We start from the raw sequence: 19,909 nt of genomic DNA on the forward strand, positions 1-19,909 counted from the left end.
TAACTTCAGTTTTGTCTGAGTTTAACATCAGGAAGTTGCAGGTCATCCATGTTTTTATGTCTTTAAGACATTCTTGAATTTTAGCGAGCTGTTTGGTCTCCTCTGGTTTGATCGATAGATATAATTGAGTATCGTCTGCATAGCAATGAAAGTTTATGCAGTGTTTCCTGATAATATTGCCCAAAGGAAGCATATATAAGGTAAATAAAATTGGTCCAAGCACAGAACCTTGTGGAACTCCGTGATTAACGTTGGTGGTCATTGAGGCTTCATCGTTTACAAATACAAATTGAGATTGATCTGATAAATAGGATTCAAACCAACTTAGTGCGGTACCTGAAATGCCAATCGACTGATCCAGTCTCTGTAAAAGGATGTCATGATCAATGGTGTCGAACGCAGCACTAAGGTCTAATAATACCAGTACGGAGATGAGTCCTTTATCTGATGCAATTAGGAGGTCATTTGTAATTTTCACCAGTGCTGTCTCTGTGCTGTGGTGTTTTCTAAATCCTGACTGAAACTCCTCAAATAAACTATTCTGATGTAGAAAGTCGCACAACTGATTTGCGACTACTTTCTCAAGGATCTTAGAGAGGAAGGGAAGGTTAGAGATCGGTCTGTAGTCAGCCAACACCTCTGGATCAAGAGTGGGCTTTTTCAGGAGAGGTTTAATTACAGCTACTTTGAAGGAATGTGGTACATGGCCTGTTAGCAAAGACACATTAACAGTATCCAGCAGAGAGGTGACAATTAAAGGCAACACGTCTTTAAGCAGCCTCGTTGGGATGGGGTCTAAGAGACAGGTAGACGGTTTAGAAGTAGAAACCGTTGAAGACAATTGGTCTAGGTTAATGGGAGAAAAGCTATCCAAATATACACCAGGGCATACAGCCGTTTCCAAGGCCACTCCTCTTGATGACAGATCGGCACTGGTTTAGGGCAAGAGATCATCAATATTGCCTCTAATAGTTAAAATCTTTTCATTGAAGAAGTTCATGAAGTCATTACTACTGAGGTCTATAGGAATACACGGCTCCACAGAGCTGTGACTCTCTGTCAGCCTGGCTACAGTGCTAAAGAGAACCCTGGGGTTGTTCTTATTTTTCTCTATTACTGATGAGTAATAGGCTGCTCTGGCATTATGGAGAGCCTTTTTATATGTTTTAAGGCTATCTCGCCAAACTAAGCGTGATTCTTCCAGATTGGTGGAACGCCATATGCTTTCGAGCTACTAGTACGTGTGTGACAGTAAATACTTTTTAAAGAGTACTAGTATGTGTGTGACAGGGAATACTTTTTAAGGAGTACTAGTATATGTGTGACAGTGAATACTTTTTAAAGAGTACCAGTACGTGTGTGACAGTGAATACTTTTTAAAGAGTACCAGTATGTGTGTGACAGTGAATACTTTTTAAAGAATACTAGTATGTGTGTGTGACCGGCAATTCTTTTTAAAGAGTACCAGTACGTGTGTGACAGTGAATACTTTTTAAAGAGTACTAGTATATGTGTGACAGTGAATACTTTTTAAAGAGTACCAGTATGTGTGTGACAGTGAATACTTTTTAAAGAATACTAGTACGTGTGTGACAGGGAATACTTTTTAAAGAGTACTAGTACGTGTGTGACAGGGAATACTTTTTAAAGAGTACTAGTATATGTGTGACAGTGAATACTTTTTAAAGAGTACCAGTACGTGTGTGACAGTGAATACTTTTTAAAGAGTACCAGTACGTGTGTGACAGTGAATACTTTTTAAAGAGTACTAGTATATGTGTGACAGTGAATACTTTTTAAAGAGTACCAGTACGTGTGTGACAGTGAATACTTTTTAAAGAGTACCAGTACGTGTGACAGTGAATACTTTTTAAAGAGTCCTAGTATGTGTATGACAGTGAATACTTTTTAAAGAGTACCAGTATGTGTGTGACAGGGAATACTTTTTAAAGAGTACTAGTATGTGTGTGACAGTGAATACTTTTTAAAGAATACTAGTATGTGTGTGTGACAGTGAATACTTTTTAAAGAGTACCAGTACGTGTGACAGTGAATACTTTTTAAAGAGTACTAGTATGTGTGTGACAGTGAATACTTTTTAAAGAGTACTAGTATGTGTGTGACAGTGAATACTTTTTAAAGAATACTAGTATGTGTGTGTGTGACAGTGAATACTTTTTAAAGAGTACCAGTATGTGTGTGACAGGGAATACTTTTTAAAGAGTACTAGTATATGTGTGACAGTGAATACTTTTTAAGGAGTACTAGTACGTGTGTGACAGTGAATACTTTTTAAAGAGTACTAGTATGTGTGTCTGACCGGGAATACTTTTTAAAGAGTACTAGTATATGTGTGACAGTGAATACTTTTTAAAGAGTACCAGTACGTGTGTGACATTGAATACTTTTTAAAGAGTACCAGTACGTGTGACAGTGAATACTTTTTAAAGAGTACTAGTATGTGTGTGACAGTGAATACTTTTTAAAGAGTACTAGTATGTGTGTGACAGTGAATACTTTTTAAAGAGTACAAGTACGTGTGACAGTGAATACTTTTTAAAGAGTACCAGTATGTGTGAAAGTGAATACTTTTTAAAGAGTACTAGTATGTGTGACAGTGAATACTTTTTAAAGAGTACTAGTATGTGTGACAGTGAATACTTTTTAAAGAGTACCAGTATGTGTGAAAGTGAATACTTTTTAAAGAGTACCAGTACGTCTGACATTCCTTCTTTACATCACCACCAGTGTCTCTTGGAGCTTCCAGGTGTTGCTGGAGGCGTTTGCTGTGAATCCACTTCCCTCCAGACAGACAGCTGCTTGTCTTCGGCAGGCAGCATGTTGACCTCCATCAGCAGCATGTTAGTGAATGACAAGACCCCCCACTCAGACAGCAAACAGTGCATTAGCTACTGGGCCTGATTAGCAACGTTTGGCCCGGTCTAAGTCTGATGTAAACACTCGAGGAGCTCTCTCTGGCTTAATGCGAATTGACTTCACGTTCCTCCGTATGTGGCCGTGTAGCTCCTTCCCACCGCAAACAAAGCATTATGAGTCGGTTTGTCAACAGCGGTTTGTCAACAGCGGTGTGCCCGCGGCGTAACAAATGCTACAAGTCATTAGGCAAATGATTTGCTCTTCTCTACAATTTCCTATGCGTGTAAATGAAGAGGTGGCGGAGGAGGCCTGCATGTGAATGTGGTCATGAATGTGAATGGGGGCAGACAGCCGAATGCTCGAGGGAAGAGGAGGGACCACAGAGTCAATCTAAATATTTTATTTTCAAAACATAAACTCATCCATATTATGTACAGCTTGAAAAAAAATATAACACATCAGACAGAATTTGAATGATTGCTGCAGATTCGACGCAACTCAAACAAATTTGAATAAACAGAAAAAATATATAAAAAATATGTAAAAGTGCTTGTGGAAGGAGATGGAGTTTGATGGCAGCAAACTCCAGATAAATGTCCATTTAAATAGAAAGTACTAGACGCGTTGTTTCAAAGCCTTAAATATATCAACACCCCGATGAAAAGACACTAAGATATTCCCATAATACTTCCAGTCTGTGAGTACAGGAGTACTACAACGGCTTCCCATGACTTCATACTATGGACACATTGTCCATGGTGCACGCACACCTCTCGACAATCATGTTGGGGAACTCGGCCACTTCTATCTCGGTGTAGTCCCCCTTCTTCACCAGGTACATGATGGGTAATGGGGCGCTCTCCGACACCGTGCACCGCCTCTCCCCGTAGCCGTAGTTGCGCTTGGGCTGCTTGCAGCCTCCGGTGCACCTGAAGGCCTGGTACCCTGCCGGCTCGATGATCCAGTACTGGGTCCAGGTGAGCGAGCGGAAGTCAATGAAGTACTGTTCCCTGCAGCAGGTGCCTTTGTTTTGGTTGATGTCGCAGTCACCGTGAGAACTGAAGAAGAAAGGATGAAGAAAAGTTAGATGACCATTTTCTCCTACTGCTGACCACAATTATCCAACTCTGTTAATTCATGTTTATAGTCGGTGAATCTACACAATTAGACCTTATTAAAACTATATTTGATAGCAATAACATAATCACATACGGTCAGAACTAAAAAATACTCTACAATTTGGGAGAACACTTGAATGAATCCAAAGTGCTTTTTGGACTCTTGTGCTGATTTCTCCAACCCATGAGAAAGTTCACTTGACGCCGCTCCGCTACACCACTGCAAACCCACTAACGAATGCAAATGGTGACAGGTAAAACAAAACAAAAAAGGAGGGTGTGGGCCACTTGCCACGCTGATACAATATCCTGTATATCAAACGCTCTTGCCCTTACCCGTACTCTTCGAGGTTCAGTGTGTAGAGGATGAGCTCGGGCCTTCCCAAGGTGTTGTCCGTCTGCTCCTGGGTGGTAAAGCGGACACTCTTGGCCAACTCTGCCGCGTAGCTGCCGGGTCTCTCGCCCTCGATCCACACCTCCATGTGCATAGGTGTCTTCTGCTGGGTCTTGGACCAATAGTGCACCGCCTGTGTCACATCAAAGCTCTTCCAGCCGGTCTCGTGAATGGGGATCAACCTGTGAGCACGAGAGATAAGGGCGATTCATTAGATGAGTTAAACAAAACAAAAAAAAGCCGGATATTTCCTGGAGAGGAATACAATTAAATTATTATTACTAAGATAAGCCACTGAGACTGAGATGATGTCACCCCTTAATTGCTCTACAATTAAGATATTTGCATAAATGCGCCGCGAGGAAACGATCCCTTACCGTGAATCTACCAGTGATGTCCGGTTGGATCCGTTGGGCAGCACCTCCACCCAGTACAGGCTGACCCGAGCGTTGCTGACAGGCCGGTGGTTCTTCCTCTCCACCGCGAAGCGCTTGTGGTAGGACGCCCGCTGGTAAAGCTTCAGCTCCGCCATGGTCACCTCGCTGTTATCCGGAATCCTCGCCTCCATGTCGAACACCATGCGTTGCCGAGTGGTGTCAGAATACACATACTCCCCGGAAATATCTAAAACACGGAGCAATGTAAGCGTTACAGGCGGTTCTCTCTTTCGGGTAGCTTCAAATCACCGCTTTGGTGCGTAAAATGTATCACAATTACGCAGGGAAATAACTGTTTACTCTACCTGCTATCGGTGTCAACGTTATTTCCATTCTAATTGCTACAAATAACATGTTGTGTATTTTTTAAACGGAAACGGTCCTTACCTGCATTACCGGGGATTCCCCTGAGGATGCCCGCCAGGCTGGGCAGAGATCTGCGTCTCCTGCTCTGGTGCATCTTCAGCATGGACGTGTACTTGTTTCTGATATGCGCCGGAACAACCAGATTCTCCAGATCCCTCTTATGGATCTTTGGAACTTCATCCAGCCCGAGTTTCTGCAGCAGCGCGTCCTTCATATCCTGGTGCGTAAAAGCCTTGGCGAGACCGAGGAGAGCGGTGCAGAGGACACAAGCGCGGAGGAAATCCATGAGTGAAAACTACAGTGTGATGAACAGCAGCACAGGAGCACGAGTCACCCAGAGATAGACAGCGTTCCTCTGACACTCCTCCGGCCCCTTATATTGTTGGGGCCCTCCCAGTCGTTCGCACTTTGTCGATGGGGGCAGGGGCCCCTTATCAGAACAAAGGTGCGACAATACAGCCCCATCCTAAACAGGATATCTAAGTGGCCATACTTCAAACAGCAACAATTAGACTCGAGTGCCATCAGTATTGTGGAGCTGTAACTTCACCATAAAACTATGCCTGTGTTGCATTTGATGTCAGAATGAGGATCTTAAAATCTGCTCTTTATGGTGTAAAAGCATGCGTCATTTAGATTATTCTGGATAATCAAATCAACATTTATTTGTGCACTTTTACGTATTTATATACTTGCTCAGCTGTACTTTTGAAAGCCAAATGCACTGCAAAGTTCAAATCCTGATTGTTTAAATGCCCTTTCTGGGGATTCACTGCCCCAAATGAAAAAGAAGGAGAACATTATTTGGCAGGATTTATTATTATTGTCATTATACGATGACCGACAAAACATTATTACTGCGGTCCACAACCCATCTGTCTGATTACCCAAAGTCAGTTATGTGTCCATTACATTTAGAATCATCTGAATAGTGCTTGTAACTTATGAGCTGGTGTTTGTTTCAGAGTTTCTGGGTTATGTGTGTTCTGTGCTGCTACACATGCGTCCCAGACAGACATCTCCTGACCCTGTGAACCTGAAGTGCCCTCTCTCCTCAGTAGCACCCTTGTCTACACACACACCTCACACTCTGACGTGTACATTCCACTGGACGATGTCAGTCTGGCAACAGTCTGTCACACAGCGGCCTTATCTCTGTCTGGGTGGCCGGAGAGCAATTGTTGTCCAGCAACAAAGTGGACTCCAGACCGGGACGAAACAGCAGCGGGCCATTCCAGTCGGTTCAATTTTGGCAAAAGTGTACAACAAGGAAGGAGGAGGAAGTGGTGCAGGGCTTTAAAAAAGGGAGGAGGGGGAACCAGAGGATTAGATGTTTATTCCGAGCCCTGTCACCCATTCTTGGCCCTCTCCGGCAGATTAAAATTATTAGCCAAACAGACAGTTAATCCAGGGGGGCCTGCGGTGGATGTGGATTGGGGCAGGCTCTTCACAGGTTGGTGATTATCTGATTCCATTGCGAGGATTTGCCTTTGCCTTTTTTGTCACACAAACATTAGAAGAGGGGTGCTCTCGCTGGCTGCCCAGAAGGCCCGGCCTGTGGTTGTGTATTGGGCCGTGTTTGCTTAGAGATGTCAGACAGACTGAAGGGGCACACAGGAAGAGCAAATGACAGATGACTGCCAGACCTCCAGCTACAGTGGCTGCAGCTTACGAGCGGGACACATTATGATGTGCTGTGGCCCTGGTACTGCACGATGCTATTACGTTATGTTTTAAAAGGCAGAATCTGTGTTTTTGAATGAAAAATGGCAATGTTTCCTCTCATTATTATTCTTTGAAACGGTCTAATTTGATTATAAAGCCGTAGAACCCTGACAATGAGTCTAAGCTCCTCAGCTGAGGTCCAAACTGCTCCATCGTATCGCCTGATGTCAGAACCGTCGGTGCAGACATGTAAATTCAGAGCACACCCATTGTCCAGTCCAGCCAGGGGCCAAGTCTAAGTTCCCGTTCCCCACAGGAACCCTGTGTTATCCTCTCTCCCTCACATTACAACCCCTAATTCGGGAAATTAAGATGCCCTTGTGTGATATTTCTCAGTCTTTCTTCCTTCCCATGCCAATCAAAGACAAGTTGCTCAGTTCAAAGCTCCATCTGATGCTCCCAGGTGCCATTTCTTTTCAATCAAAGGCCAACAAGCTCCCACAATCAACAACTCAGGTGTTAATTAACATCCAAGCATTTGCATTCAAAAGAGGTCCAATTTATAGGTCATTCCCTTCCATTTGTGAAACACGGCAGCCCCTTTGCCCGCCAGGCCTGCTGTTTGCAGAGGGCCCGGTTTGAACGCTGCTCGGGACAAATATGCTTCAGTCGGGATGTTTGTACATTAGACAGCAGCATCTCGCGCGGCGTCTCCCTGGCAACGAGGCGGGGCTGCGCCAAAGAGTCAATATTTAACTTGTGTTGGTGGTCAGCCCAAATTCCTCATTATTCACATCCCGCTTTGTCACCGACTTCCTGATCTGCCATTGCCTGCTTTATCTCAATATCAAATATTTGGGGACATGAACCGCTGCTCTAGTTTGCACCTTAATGGCCCCACAGACCAGACCCCCTTTTAGTTTCCCCACAGACCCCCTTTTAGTTTCCGGGCAGCTGCAGACGTCAAAAAGACGCACTCGAGTCTGGATCGACGCGTCGGGTCGGCAGCCAATAATCATCGATCAGTCTGTCCGAGGGGAAGCGCGAGACCTGTGCAGGGACAATACCAGGATGCTCAATGGCCTCCACGGAGACAGAGTACAGGCCGGCTAATTGCATTCACGCAGCTGATGGCGGTCAATCAGCGCAGAGACGGAGGGTTTAATCCCAGCAGACTTAACCAAATAGGATCAGACGTGATTAGATAGGACTAACAATAAATATTTTCATTAACTTTTAATTAATCGACGCAGGCGAGACTTTTTGTGTGCAGGGGGACAAAGAACCAGATCCAACCGATAAAAGAAATACAAGGACACATCTAGATGTCCAGGTCCTGGTGGATGATCAGTGATATGTCTGTATTTGAGTTATGCACAAGCTCACAAAACACACTCAAATATACAGGCTGTAAAGAGTATATGGATCAATATCTAACCGCCCTAAACACGCACACAAACACAGTAAATACCAGAGAGCTGCAGTATCCATTAACAGCTGCATGGATGTTGTTTGACCAGTAGATGGCGCTCTGGTGACGTTGTGAGCGGCTTTAAAGGGAACAGAGACCATAAAAACGGTATTTGCGTCGTGTCATGTTGGACAGTGAAGAAACAATTTCATAAAGTAGATTTTTTCCTTACACTCAAGACTTCGGTCGATGACGTCATCTGTTCACATAATTTGTCTACTGCACTTTTATAATCTGTTTTAAATTATCCACTACTAGACTGTTATGGTCTATGTTTTCTTTATTCTATTTTAATTGTTTTTATTTCCCTTTTTATTGTTATTTATACATTCCCCCTTATTCAAAGTCCTCTGCGACATAACAAATAAATAAAATGTATAGAGCTGGGTGATACTGTGAAATATCACTGTTTACTCAGTACTTGATTACTGATTCAAATGATTTCATTGCTGTTAATGGTAAAGTGAGCATAATGCCATCTCCAACAGGTATATTAGAACAGACAAAACAAGTGCAAATAGGTAACCACTGTAGTTTGATAAATTCACAAATGTCTGTGTGATTTATTCTCATTTATGGATCTGTGCATATGATTACAGACTGCAGGAACACGCGGTCATCAGAAAATCCAAGTCTAAGCCACACAAGCTTGTTTATGTAAGGGGAGTTTGCCCTCATTGTTAAGCTTGTGTCGCCAGTGAGAACAGTCCAATGGGCAGGAGATCAGCTGGACTAGGCCTACCATGAGGCAGTGGGTATGTGAGATATGAGAGATGCAATAATAATGTCATTTTCATTTGAAATTGGGAACACACACACACACACACACACACACACACACACACACACACACACACACACACACACACACACACACACACACCTATGTATTGTCTGAAGGTTGTGTGAATGTGTCCCACACAGGTTACATTGATGATGCAGACCACACCATTGCATAGGTCTAATTAAAGGGACAGCAGTCACTGCCCCAGTTCTGCAGAGAAAGTGTCCTCTCTGCACCACGTCACCAGCAGACTGACAGACAGCCCGCAGTTTCCATTCACAACGTTGACAGCCCCCCCCACCCCAACCCTTCCGCACAGCAGATGCTGTGACGGGCGCCATGATGATGATCTGGGATTTTGCCTGCAGCAGCGACCAGAGATGCTATAATGCAGGGAAGATATGATGCCAGCTCTAAAGGAAAATAAGGCGTTCAAGGAATGGCAAATCAAAGATGGCCGCTTCAGGATTCGGCGCTCTACGCATGCGTGAAAGTTGTGACATTTACGAAATTGTTCGTAGAACGAGGCGCATTAGACATCTACGTTGACTAAGGAAGAGCATTGTGACTGGGTTCATAGTTTGGGTTTTCAATGTGTACGTAGCGTCGCGAGCTAAGCGTCCATTTGTAACCCATTCATAGTTTACAACCGAGCCTCACTTCCCATAATCCAGTGCGACGTAACGGAGAGCGCTGTCTCCTCGGCTGTCTCTCCCTGTCCAAAGTCTCTGGCTTCAGGCTGCTGGTAGCTCGACTGTGCGAAGACGGCAAGGAGCGAAGCGACCGACCGGCGGGGGAGGCAGGCACCGCAGAGGGAAGGACGGGGGAATTTAGTCTGCGTCCCGTATTCGGAATAAGCAGGACTCGACTACAGCTTCGCTCTTGACGTGAAACGAGCTCCGCTGTAACCTTCAAAAAAAGGACCCGCATTTCCTTACGGCTAACTTATTGCTGGAACTCTTGAGCGAACCGTCGTCTTTGAACTGTGAAGAAACTAAAGAGGCATTTGGTTTTGTATACGAAGAATGGGATTTAAAGAACATAACTGCCAGCGCTAAGTTGGGAAAACAAGGGAATATTTTCCAGTTGAATGGAAAAATAACCAACACTGCCGAAAGGAGACACACTTGGTTAAACGGCGTTAACAGCGTGCATCTTGTTTGTTAGCTCGAGGGGAAAAGGGGCAACGATGGCATTTAGGAACGAGGGAAAGTAACGATAACGTTAGCTCACTGGCTAGCCGAATAGCTAACCTAGCAGGCTGCTAACTAAGCCTGTGTCGCCCTTCCATTCCTGGAGCAGAGGAGGGGCGCTGGGGCTTTGTAGCATTGCAGATCTGCCCTGCATTTGGGGGGGGGTTACTGCAAGAATGGAGAATCCCAAATATCTGCCACCACAACTCGGGGGTATCTGCTGAACCGCGTCGTCTCGATTCGTTCTCCGTTTCTCGCACAGAGAAGACCAGATCGCGGGCCAGCCTCCGTTGGGATTTCATCAAAAATCCGCCGGCCCGGGGCAGCCAGGGTGTGTAATTGTGACTACTTCTTTTCGTATGTGCCCCGCGGGGATACGTGTTACACAACGGGGAAGTGCTGCGCGTCTTTAGCTACTGGCTCTTCCAGAGGGGGATCATGTACTGGCCGACGTTGACGCGGAATTAGCCCCCGGCTGAAAGTTTTATAATTGTCGAGACATTGAAGGTGAGAGAACTTCTTTAACAGGCCCGTGTGTGCTAACTCACAGGCCGAGGAGGTGCTCGCTCGTGCCCCCCTCCCCTCCACCATCATCACCATTACTTCAGAAATCAGCAAGTCGGAATAATCATGTCGGGAGAGGTGCGTTTGAAGAAGCTGGAGAAGCTGGTCCTGGACGGGCCAGCCCAGTCTAATGGCCAGTGTCTGAGTGTGGAAACGCTGCTGGACATCCTGGTCTGCCTCTACGATGAGTGCAACAACTCCCCGATCAGAAGAGAGAAGAACATCCTGGAGTTTTTGGAATGGGGTGAGCACGACTATTTCTTGTATTTTCCTCTTGATTGGCCCGTGCACTCAGCCTGCCTGTCTTTTTTAATTTTGGTAAGATGATAGGCTGATGTTGATGTGGTGGTCCCGCGGCCCTCCCTTCCCCATCACATTCCTTTTATAGTAGCAGTGGGGTTCAGTTGGCCTGCTCTCTTCACTCAAACCCTCCCTGAAACTAAACAACAAGGCCACTTTATCCTTGTGTCTTTGTAAATGCATCACACACACAGGAACGACAGCATGTTAAAGTTGCATGAAACAGTAGACACAACCCAGAAGGAAAAGGTGGTGCCAGGCAGACGACTTGAAGAAGTAACCAAACACACAGAAGGACATTAACTGTAGTGAGGAGGATCTTAAACAGGCCCACTCCAGAGTTTTGATACCAATCCAGGAAAGATCTCATAAAGATGTCCTTATCCTTCAGGCTACCATTTATTCCAGTGAAAACGCACGCTCATGTCAAGAAGACGCCGCTCTGTCATTGCACCGAACTCTCTTAGTTCGCGTTTTGTTTTCGCAGTCACTTGGCATGCCAGATTGGTTTCCTATTTTTATGGGCGTGTGTGAAAGTTTGTTGATAACTAACCGAGCTGTCTCTTAGCAGACAGACTTTGTTGTAATCGGGTAAAGATCTGTGTTTTGTTGCCAGCGTAGAGATCACATACCCTAAATGTTTTGATTAGTTTTGTAACTTTTTTCCCACTCAAGCCAGAGAACACAACATGCAGGAGCCAGGAGGAACACACACAAGACACACAAGACACACAGACACACAGACACACACCTCAAGCATTTGTGAAAAAGGACTCTGCGTGTGTGACATCAGGGGTTTGGTTTGTGCATGAAGCAGGAATGTGAACTCACCTTTTTTTATTTTTTTTGTCTGGCGCAGAGGCCCAGCTAGCTGCCGGAGCACGTCTGTCTGGCCTGCCTGTCTTTTAAAGCCCCGAAAGTCGTGCTGCAGCGGACTGAGGCAGTGCAAGAGCAAAATCATTGGCCCATGGATCGAGACACATTTATGATACAGCGGGCAACTAATTATTATGGAAAGAAGGTGCAGTTTGGCACATTTGCAGGCATCTTTTTTTCTCTGAAATTGCAATGTTAAACAGGAAGCAGTTTGGCCCACTGTAGAGGCCGTGGCAGACAAACAGGCTGGCAGTTAAATCAGTCAAATGGTGGTTAAGTTTGGCTCTCGTCGCTTAGTTGGTTTACCACCAACCACCATCTGGACAACCTATTCTGTGCTAAAAATGGAGCTACGCTGGCTAGTAAATCACTTGGAAGTGGCTAGGATTTGGTGATTATTATTATTTTTGTGTATCTTAAGAGGTACTTTCCTGCCTCTCCAAAAGCCATTTTATCCAACTATGTTTAGTCGTTACACATCATGTGTTGTTTCCTTTACAGCATCCTGCAGCCCCCCCCCCCCCGGTGGTGCTTTGGGGGTGCCAAGTGGTGACATTTCTCCGTGTTGACACTAGACGCTCTCTGGCTGAGATCCGCCAGACGCGGCACACAACGTGCGGATGTGCCCGAGCTGTCGCAGTCCTGTCGAGGTCCTGTGTTGTTGCTTGTTATGGTGTTCCACTCCAGAGGGATTTGAATGAGAATCCTCCAGCTTCTACAATTAATATCAATTAATTTAATTGGGTTGCAGAGTGTGTTCCCCAGTGACTAATGAAGCGTAACACAAATTATTTTTATGTCCTAATCAGGTGGCCCTGGTAGAAGAGTCTTGTCCTTCTATAGAAGATTTATCACTACAAACACGATAGATATTGGTACAAACATTAGTCTTAGGCATTACATAAATGGTCTTTGCCATGTTCTGCTGTTAGTTTTACTTTATAAAACTGTACCCACTTCTAACATTAGCAGACACAGTCACCGAAACAGGAAATGCAGCAGACAACTGAGGGAAACCCTGCCCAAACACATGGAGCACGATGCTTCACTTGCCTCCGTTTACTGTGACTACAGATATTCCTCTCTGTAACCAAATGAAAGATGGCTATCAGACACGCGTTGTGGCTCCTGGTGGAGGGTACCCAGTGAGACGTTATAAGATCCTCTGGTGTCTCCGCTGTTGGTGTCGATGATCTAGTATTTTGGAAGTGTCACCATTTGTGTTGGCTGTCTTTGTCCACATTCAATGTAGAGGGTGTCAGCAAGAGGATGATCTGTTCTATGTAAACTCAACATACATCTAGGTAGTTATTCATTTTAGGAGTGAAAATCAGGACCGTCGCTATAATTACGTTAACGACTTATTGCATAACGCATGGACCTGACCTTGATAATGTTCATGTCATCGACTTATTGTACGAGACATTGACCGTTTTATAAGCTAGCATTGAACCCATATTATGTATTCATTGTTTCAGTAGGACAAAAAGGTCTTAAATGATTATTATCCGGGCTAATATATATCGCCCAACAAAAGCAGTTATTGTAGCAGGTCCCAGAGCCAGAGAGGGCACACGACTGATTGAGTCCTATAAAGAACAGATTGGATCAGACGGATAGCCTAAACCCATACTCAAAACACAGTTTAATCTTACACACTGATAAATGGTTCAAGATGGGCCTTGTGAAATCTAAGACCTCTTCATCTTGCGATTGATCTGCCTTGTCAGCCACTCTGCAGCTACAGAAAACAAAAAAAGTATTGAAACAGCGGGACAGCCGGTTCCACGTCCCCTTTTTTTTTCCTGGGGATGTACGTGAACCAGAGAAGAACACCAACGTTTGTATTGGGTTTGCGTTTCTTTCTTGTTTGGTGACCTCATTTCAGCTGTAATAGAGCCCCCGACGTGACCTGCAGCCACAGGACAAATGAACAGGGAAAGTACGCTGTATCCTGACTCCTCACCTGTATACTGTGTCCACCAGCTTCACCAGCCCAGACCTGCGCTGGTTGTTATTCTGTTAAAGACCCAAGCCAGCCAATTGATATCAACATCTTCCTTGTTTGTAATGTCATTGGTTGTTTTTAATTTAATTGATTTCAGTGCATCTGTTGTATTAATTACGTCAAAAAAGAAACTAAAGGATTATTGTATGTGATTCTTTTAGTCCCACCATGAGGGGTGGGGGGTGCTAGTGAGCCGTTCATTTAAGCACCAAACTGTACAGTCCATCTTTATTTATTGGTTTAGAGGTTCTGTGCTCTTCATGGATGCCTACAGTTTCCTAAATAGGAAAGTGTTTCTGTGGACTTGCATTCAATTGTCTTGGATATCCCATACTTTCTCCCATCATTCCTTGCTTTTTGTTTTGTCCTGGGCTCCGTCCCTGTTTTGGGAACCAGATTGCCGGGCAGCTGAATGAAAAGCGGGCGGCCATGCCAGCCCACAGTTGGCAAACATGAGGGAGGAGGCCTAACCTTTTCTCAATCTAGACTCAACGTTGGCCTGCACTGGCCAGCTGTTCAGCTGCAGCTGATGTGTGCTCCACCCTGCAAGGCTTTCATTGGCAGCGTGCCTCATACACAGTACACACAGTACACACACAGTACACACACACACACACACACACACTCGTGGCTTTGCTTAACTAGCGTATCTCAGAGTTCACAGAGCAGAGTCCCTCCCTGTTATTCCCGTCATTGAACAGACCAGAAGAGCTGTCACTACGCCTATAAAAATGTCTGTCACATAGTTTTAAATTCTGCTTGGAGGCCTTTACACCCCACCAAGAACAAACCAGGCTGTATGCAAGGCTAGCACTGATTGCATGATTGTTATGTGTTATGGTAGTCTTTGCAACTGTTGTTGTGGGCTAACTTCCATATAAAATAAACCTAAACCACGAGGAGAGGTTTTCCAGTAACAACTAAAATGAACGGAGTGTAAATAGGGTAAAAAGCATGTGGAATTACAAGCTAGCTGGCTAATTAGCCAGCTGTATGCTAGTTAACTAGCTAGCTTGGCCAGTAGCAGCTGTGACTAACATTCCCTGTCGCTCTGGAGAAGTACAAGCTAACGTTACCTAGCTTACTAGCCAGCTGTACACTAGTTAGCTAGCTGGATAACGGCGATCCCGTTACCTGCTGTTGTGTGTTGTCACCATGACAATTAACAACAATCCCCATTTTATTTTATATAAGTCAAATGACCACTAAAACCAGTTCAATGTCCATTCTATTTCTGATTGGGAAGCAGTGTTTTATGACGAGATGCTTTTTAGATTATTATAAACGCATGTTGGCATTAAAGATTAATCATTATCACTAATATCCCGAAAGTCAATATTTGTGTGGGACTTTAAAATCCAGTTTGGGCTGGATTGTACCAGGACATCCTTTTTACCCCTCGAGTTGTTCTGCCGTTTCCCGTCTGGCCGGCCGGTGGTTACGGCAGGGCCCAGAGAACAGGAAGTAACCACAAGGACTCAGTTTGCTGGTCCAGATCCTACGGGAACATGATGTCATACGAGGAAGTGGGACAGCTTCACGGCATTGTGTCATTGTGTGCGCTGCGGCTCGTTCGTTGTCCCAACAGTTTGGTGTTGTTGGGAAGGTGCAAGGTCACCAGCTTGTTTACTTCCTCGCCGGTGGTTTCCCCCTCTCACACCAACTCGCATGCAAGTTCAGGCTGCTGTCTTGATCACTCAGATGCTCCGAGTCCTTTTTGACACGCACACGCACACTCACACTCACACAGTCTTTTTTCCATTGTCCAGAGTGGACTCAATCAGACATAGCAGAGGGACCCATGTAGATCCTCTCCTGGTGTCCGCTAATTCTTTAGTGTCCCAAAGAGAGCGCTCCAGCAGCCACTGACATGTTTTAATGCTGGTTTTGTTTTTGTCTCGACATTTCCCATACTCTAAATGAACCCAGCAGTATTCCAAACAAGACGGCTCAAAGAAGAAAACGAATATAAATCATTCATCAACAGATCATATAAGGATACAGAAACTTGGGTAGCTTTTTGAATTTGAAAGCGTGCAGCCACAGAGGCAGAGTAGAACTCCACATGAAGAATACAGCGACCTTGTGCCCCAGCTAATGGCATTCTTTCCCCTAAAATTCAAAAGGCAAATTCTATTTGAGAAAAAATAATATTGGCTTTAAATAAAGTCACATTATAACCAGCAAGGGATCCATCATTACAATAGTCTGCTACTGACTACTGGCTAAACATGCTTTGAGTATACAGTCATTTCATGTGAGGTTATTAATATCGTTGCTGCTTATGGTGTATCCATAACGTACTGCAGTGAGTCTAAGTGGCTAAGATTAGTCAGCTCTGTTGGATTAGGGATGCATCGGTACAGAAATCGATATCTGATATAGGACCAATACTGACTGCAATATCAGGACCGGGTATCTGTGACAATAGGTCCAACATATTCAGATACATTCTGTGTTTATATACGTCATACACTGGAATTTATATTTCTGTTTAGGTTGAGATTTGTTGCTGCATTAAAAACGCTGGAACATTTAGAAGATTTGCTTTACCCAATTTTCTAGTGTACAATATATTATTTAGTAATAATTTAGTACATTATAGTAAATTAATATCCATTCATCCATTTTTTACATTAAAAAAAAATAAAAAAAAATATATATATATATATATATATATTTGTCACATTTTCTTTTCATTGGTATCAAGGGCTGAAGATGTTGGATCTGTGCATCCTTAGTTGAAATTTTTAATATGTTAAAAAAATAATTCTCACGGCACCACTGGGAAGGTGTGGTTAAGTACCAGTGTATGTGATGGGATCACTGGGGTCCATGCTCAGGCACCGGTGTAACGCACATGCGTGGCATTTTCAGCATCTGTGTATTTTACAGATGGCCGTTAAAAACTGAGTCAATCGGTCTGGGAGCTCTTCTAGGCAGAGAAATGCCTGCTGCTAATTGTGATGTCATCACAAAGCGGCAGGGGAAGGGGTCGGCTTCCTTTCTTCATCTCCCAGAGGACACGCCGCAGTCATTAGCCGGCCTCTTAGGACCCTCGGGATCTGACTGCAAATGGCCTCTCCTTCACCTCCTCCCCCTTTCCTCTTTACTTCACCTTCACTTCCTCTCATCCTCCCATCTCCTTTCTCTCTCTCCCCCTGCAGTGCGCGTTAGCTGGGGTTCATCTGACCTCTCTGCTCAGCTGTCTGTCCAGTGTTAACCCACCAAATTTAAATGAACCGACTCGTTTTTTCCCCACTGCAGTTTTATTTCAAAATGAGTCCCTCTAGGTGAACCAATGTTGGCTTCAAGCTCCAAAAAATCACCCATTAGCAGTGTTGTCAGAAATTCTGTCTCATAGGATCCGCATCAGTTTTTGTAAAACCTGTATTCATGTTATTTTACCGGACTTTACCCCAATTATAGTTGAGTTTAATTTCTGGTAAATTCCACGAGGCCGTAGCGCTACTTCTACCACCGCGTCGCTCTCCACACACTGAAGGGAAACGGTCGGTCTGCGCTCCCTGCAATGACTCTTCAGCTCAGAGGAGCAATTAGCAAGTCTTCATTTACGTATGCCAGCTCAGTCTGCACTGATGACACACACACACACACACACACACACACACACACACCACAGACATTGTTTTCGCACAGGGTTTTTTAAACGTTGTGAAAGGGTGAATTTGGGAAAGCCGCTCCCTCCGCCCGTTTAGCCAAAACGGTCCCACGGCCAACTGACGAAGGCGCTTCTCTGCATAGTTTTGTCTCTTCCCATACTTGCTGAATTGGGAGTGTTTGTGGTCTCGATGAGCACGATGGAAGTAAAACTTCCATTTAATAAAAACTGTATGGAATCTATAATAGTTCCAGCACCATATTTCAAGTAATACTCCACTTTAAAGCGACCAAAATCAATAATATTTCAATACCTATGAATCTCAACGTCTATCTCGCTCCTAACGAAAAACCCACAGAGGATTATCACCGGACTCTGCAGCTCCCCTCAACTCATCTTATGAATAATCATTTTTGTTTTCCGTAGCTTTGTTTATTTTGTAGGATTTATCACTCTCGTTGCAGCTGTTCTCACTTTAAAACAAAGCAAAGCGGTGTACTGCTATGGATGTATTTTACACACCTTAAACAAATCCATCTCCGTTTGAGTGTAAGCTTTATCTAGAATATTTTTACTGCTTCACCTCCTCGTCAGACAGCCCTTTCTGACGGGGAACTGACATCTATGCTCTGGTTGAATGTGATTTGGCCTTTTCAAAGGAGAGAGCATAGATAAAGGCTTTAGTTCCCTGTGGGAAACATTGCTCTGCTCCCGTGCTGGACTCCATGTACTGTACTAGTACACCGACTATGGAGAAGTACCCCATATAACACATCCAAACTATCTCTATAAACACTCATTTTCATTATAACACAAAGCCTCTGAATGGTGATACTTTCTCAGTGTGTCAGGAGAACTATTAATTCAATAATAGTACTTATTATTATTGAATGTCTAATGTGTTCAGCAGTATTGTATGTCAATACATCAAGTGTAATCAAGAGAGTATCACAACACATACAACATGACATGTATGTCATGTTGTATGTGTTGTGATACTTGATGTGGGAGGAAGAAACATACCCAGAGAAAGCTTCTTGCTTAACCACAGTGAAATCCATGGATTATGGACTCTTAAGACCTTTTTGGGAAGCAGCCATAGATGCAATTTGGACAGTTCAGATCCAATTCAAACTGTGCATCTTATCTTTGTGAAGATGGGTATTAAAAGTGTTTTTTCTAAAAGAGGCAAATAACTTTAAATATACAACTTGTAAGTTTACCCCAGCTCATATACATCCATCAGCCTGCTGCACGACCCTCCAGGATAAAACCTACTATCTACTATCTGCATAACCCTCCGGAGCCTCGTCAGGTTACAAGTTCATAAATAACACGGAAGCCAACTGCAGCATGTGATCTCCTCTGGCCCTTTGGTTTTTCGGCTCCTCCGGTTCCTCGCCTCTATCACAGGATGTTTCCTAGAGAGGCACTTTGGCATGAAACCCCAGCGGTGGTAGTACCGGGGGTCGCCGGGGAATCCAATTCAGCTCCGCCTTTTTGCTCTGCTTTAGGCGTGTGCTTGCTGGGCGTTTTAGCATGGACATTATGTTAATTTGTAATTAATTCAGTTGTTGGGACATACGGTGGATGTTGTTGCCATGGGGAACCTGCTCCTACTTTCTATCTCACTCCTGTTGTGTCATGGTGTTTCCATTAGCTTTAGCATGGGACGAGCATTGCTTTTAAGGCTCATTCCAACCAGCTGGTCCTCCTAGTTCAGTACTCGTGTTGTGGTTTGTTGATGGGGATGATGATTCTTACCTCCCTGCAACAGCTCTGCCTCAATCTACTGTTGTGCCTCGACTTTAGTTCACTAAGATCATTATCATACCTCTGCATAGATAGATATCTTATATATTATTATCACCTTGAATGCACATATTTTAGTGGATCAATCAACATCAGTTTTTTTTGCTGCAAATATAATAACGCATATTTTAATTGCTAATAGGTGTGTGTGTGTGCGTGTGTGACTCAGGCCCCTCATAGCTGGGCTGCCTGTGGAATTTGGAGCAGAGGTGCAATATTAGAGAGCAGCAGCTGTTTAGATGACGCTGTGTCTTTGTCTGTCCAATCGGTCTGCCTGTCAGCTCCTCTTATGCCTCTCACTGTCATTGTTTTCTTCATTTCTTGTGCACTGATAACACTGCACACACCATGTTGGTTTCTTGGCCATCCTTGTCTCATTATCGTCCCTCTCTTCCTCTTCTTTTCTGTCTCCTTCCTTTTAT

The 19,909-nt window shown here is 44.2% G+C and overlaps 2 protein-coding genes across 7 annotated transcripts in view; one reads left to right on the plus strand and one right to left on the minus strand.

Moving 5' to 3' along the window:
• Positions 1 to 3,610: 3,610 nt before the first annotated feature.
• Positions 3,611 to 5,478, minus strand: lft1 (lefty1). The gene is made up of 4 exons (XM_034528014.1): positions 5,214 to 5,478; positions 4,767 to 5,013; positions 4,332 to 4,571; positions 3,611 to 3,935 (listed from the first exon to the last, which is right to left on the minus strand). The coding sequence occupies exons 1-4, from the start codon at positions 5,476 to 5,478 to the stop codon at positions 3,611 to 3,613; spliced, it is 1,077 nt and encodes a 358-aa protein (XP_034383905.1).
• A 3,997-nt stretch (positions 5,479 to 9,475) lies between these two features.
• cdc42bpab (CDC42 binding protein kinase alpha (DMPK-like) b) overlaps positions 9,476 to 19,909 on the plus strand; it is a 64,161-nt gene continuing 53,727 nt past the window's right edge. For 3 of the 6 annotated variants that reach the window (XM_034526993.1, XM_034526991.1, XM_034526992.1), the window contains exon 1: positions 9,477 to 11,113. In XM_034526993.1, coding sequence (XP_034382884.1) covers positions 10,936 to 11,113 — 178 coding nt within the window. In that variant the 5' untranslated portion in view covers positions 9,477 to 10,935. Of the gene's footprint in view, positions 11,114 to 19,909 lie in introns of all 6 variants that reach the window. The other 3 variants (XM_034526988.1, XM_034526990.1, XM_034526989.1) reach the window with 3 other exon arrangements.

Source organism: Cyclopterus lumpus, chromosome 24, assembly GCF_009769545.1.
Source record: "Cyclopterus lumpus isolate fCycLum1 chromosome 24, fCycLum1.pri, whole genome shotgun sequence".
Lineage (NCBI taxonomy): Eukaryota > Metazoa > Chordata > Actinopteri > Perciformes > Cyclopteridae > Cyclopterus > Cyclopterus lumpus.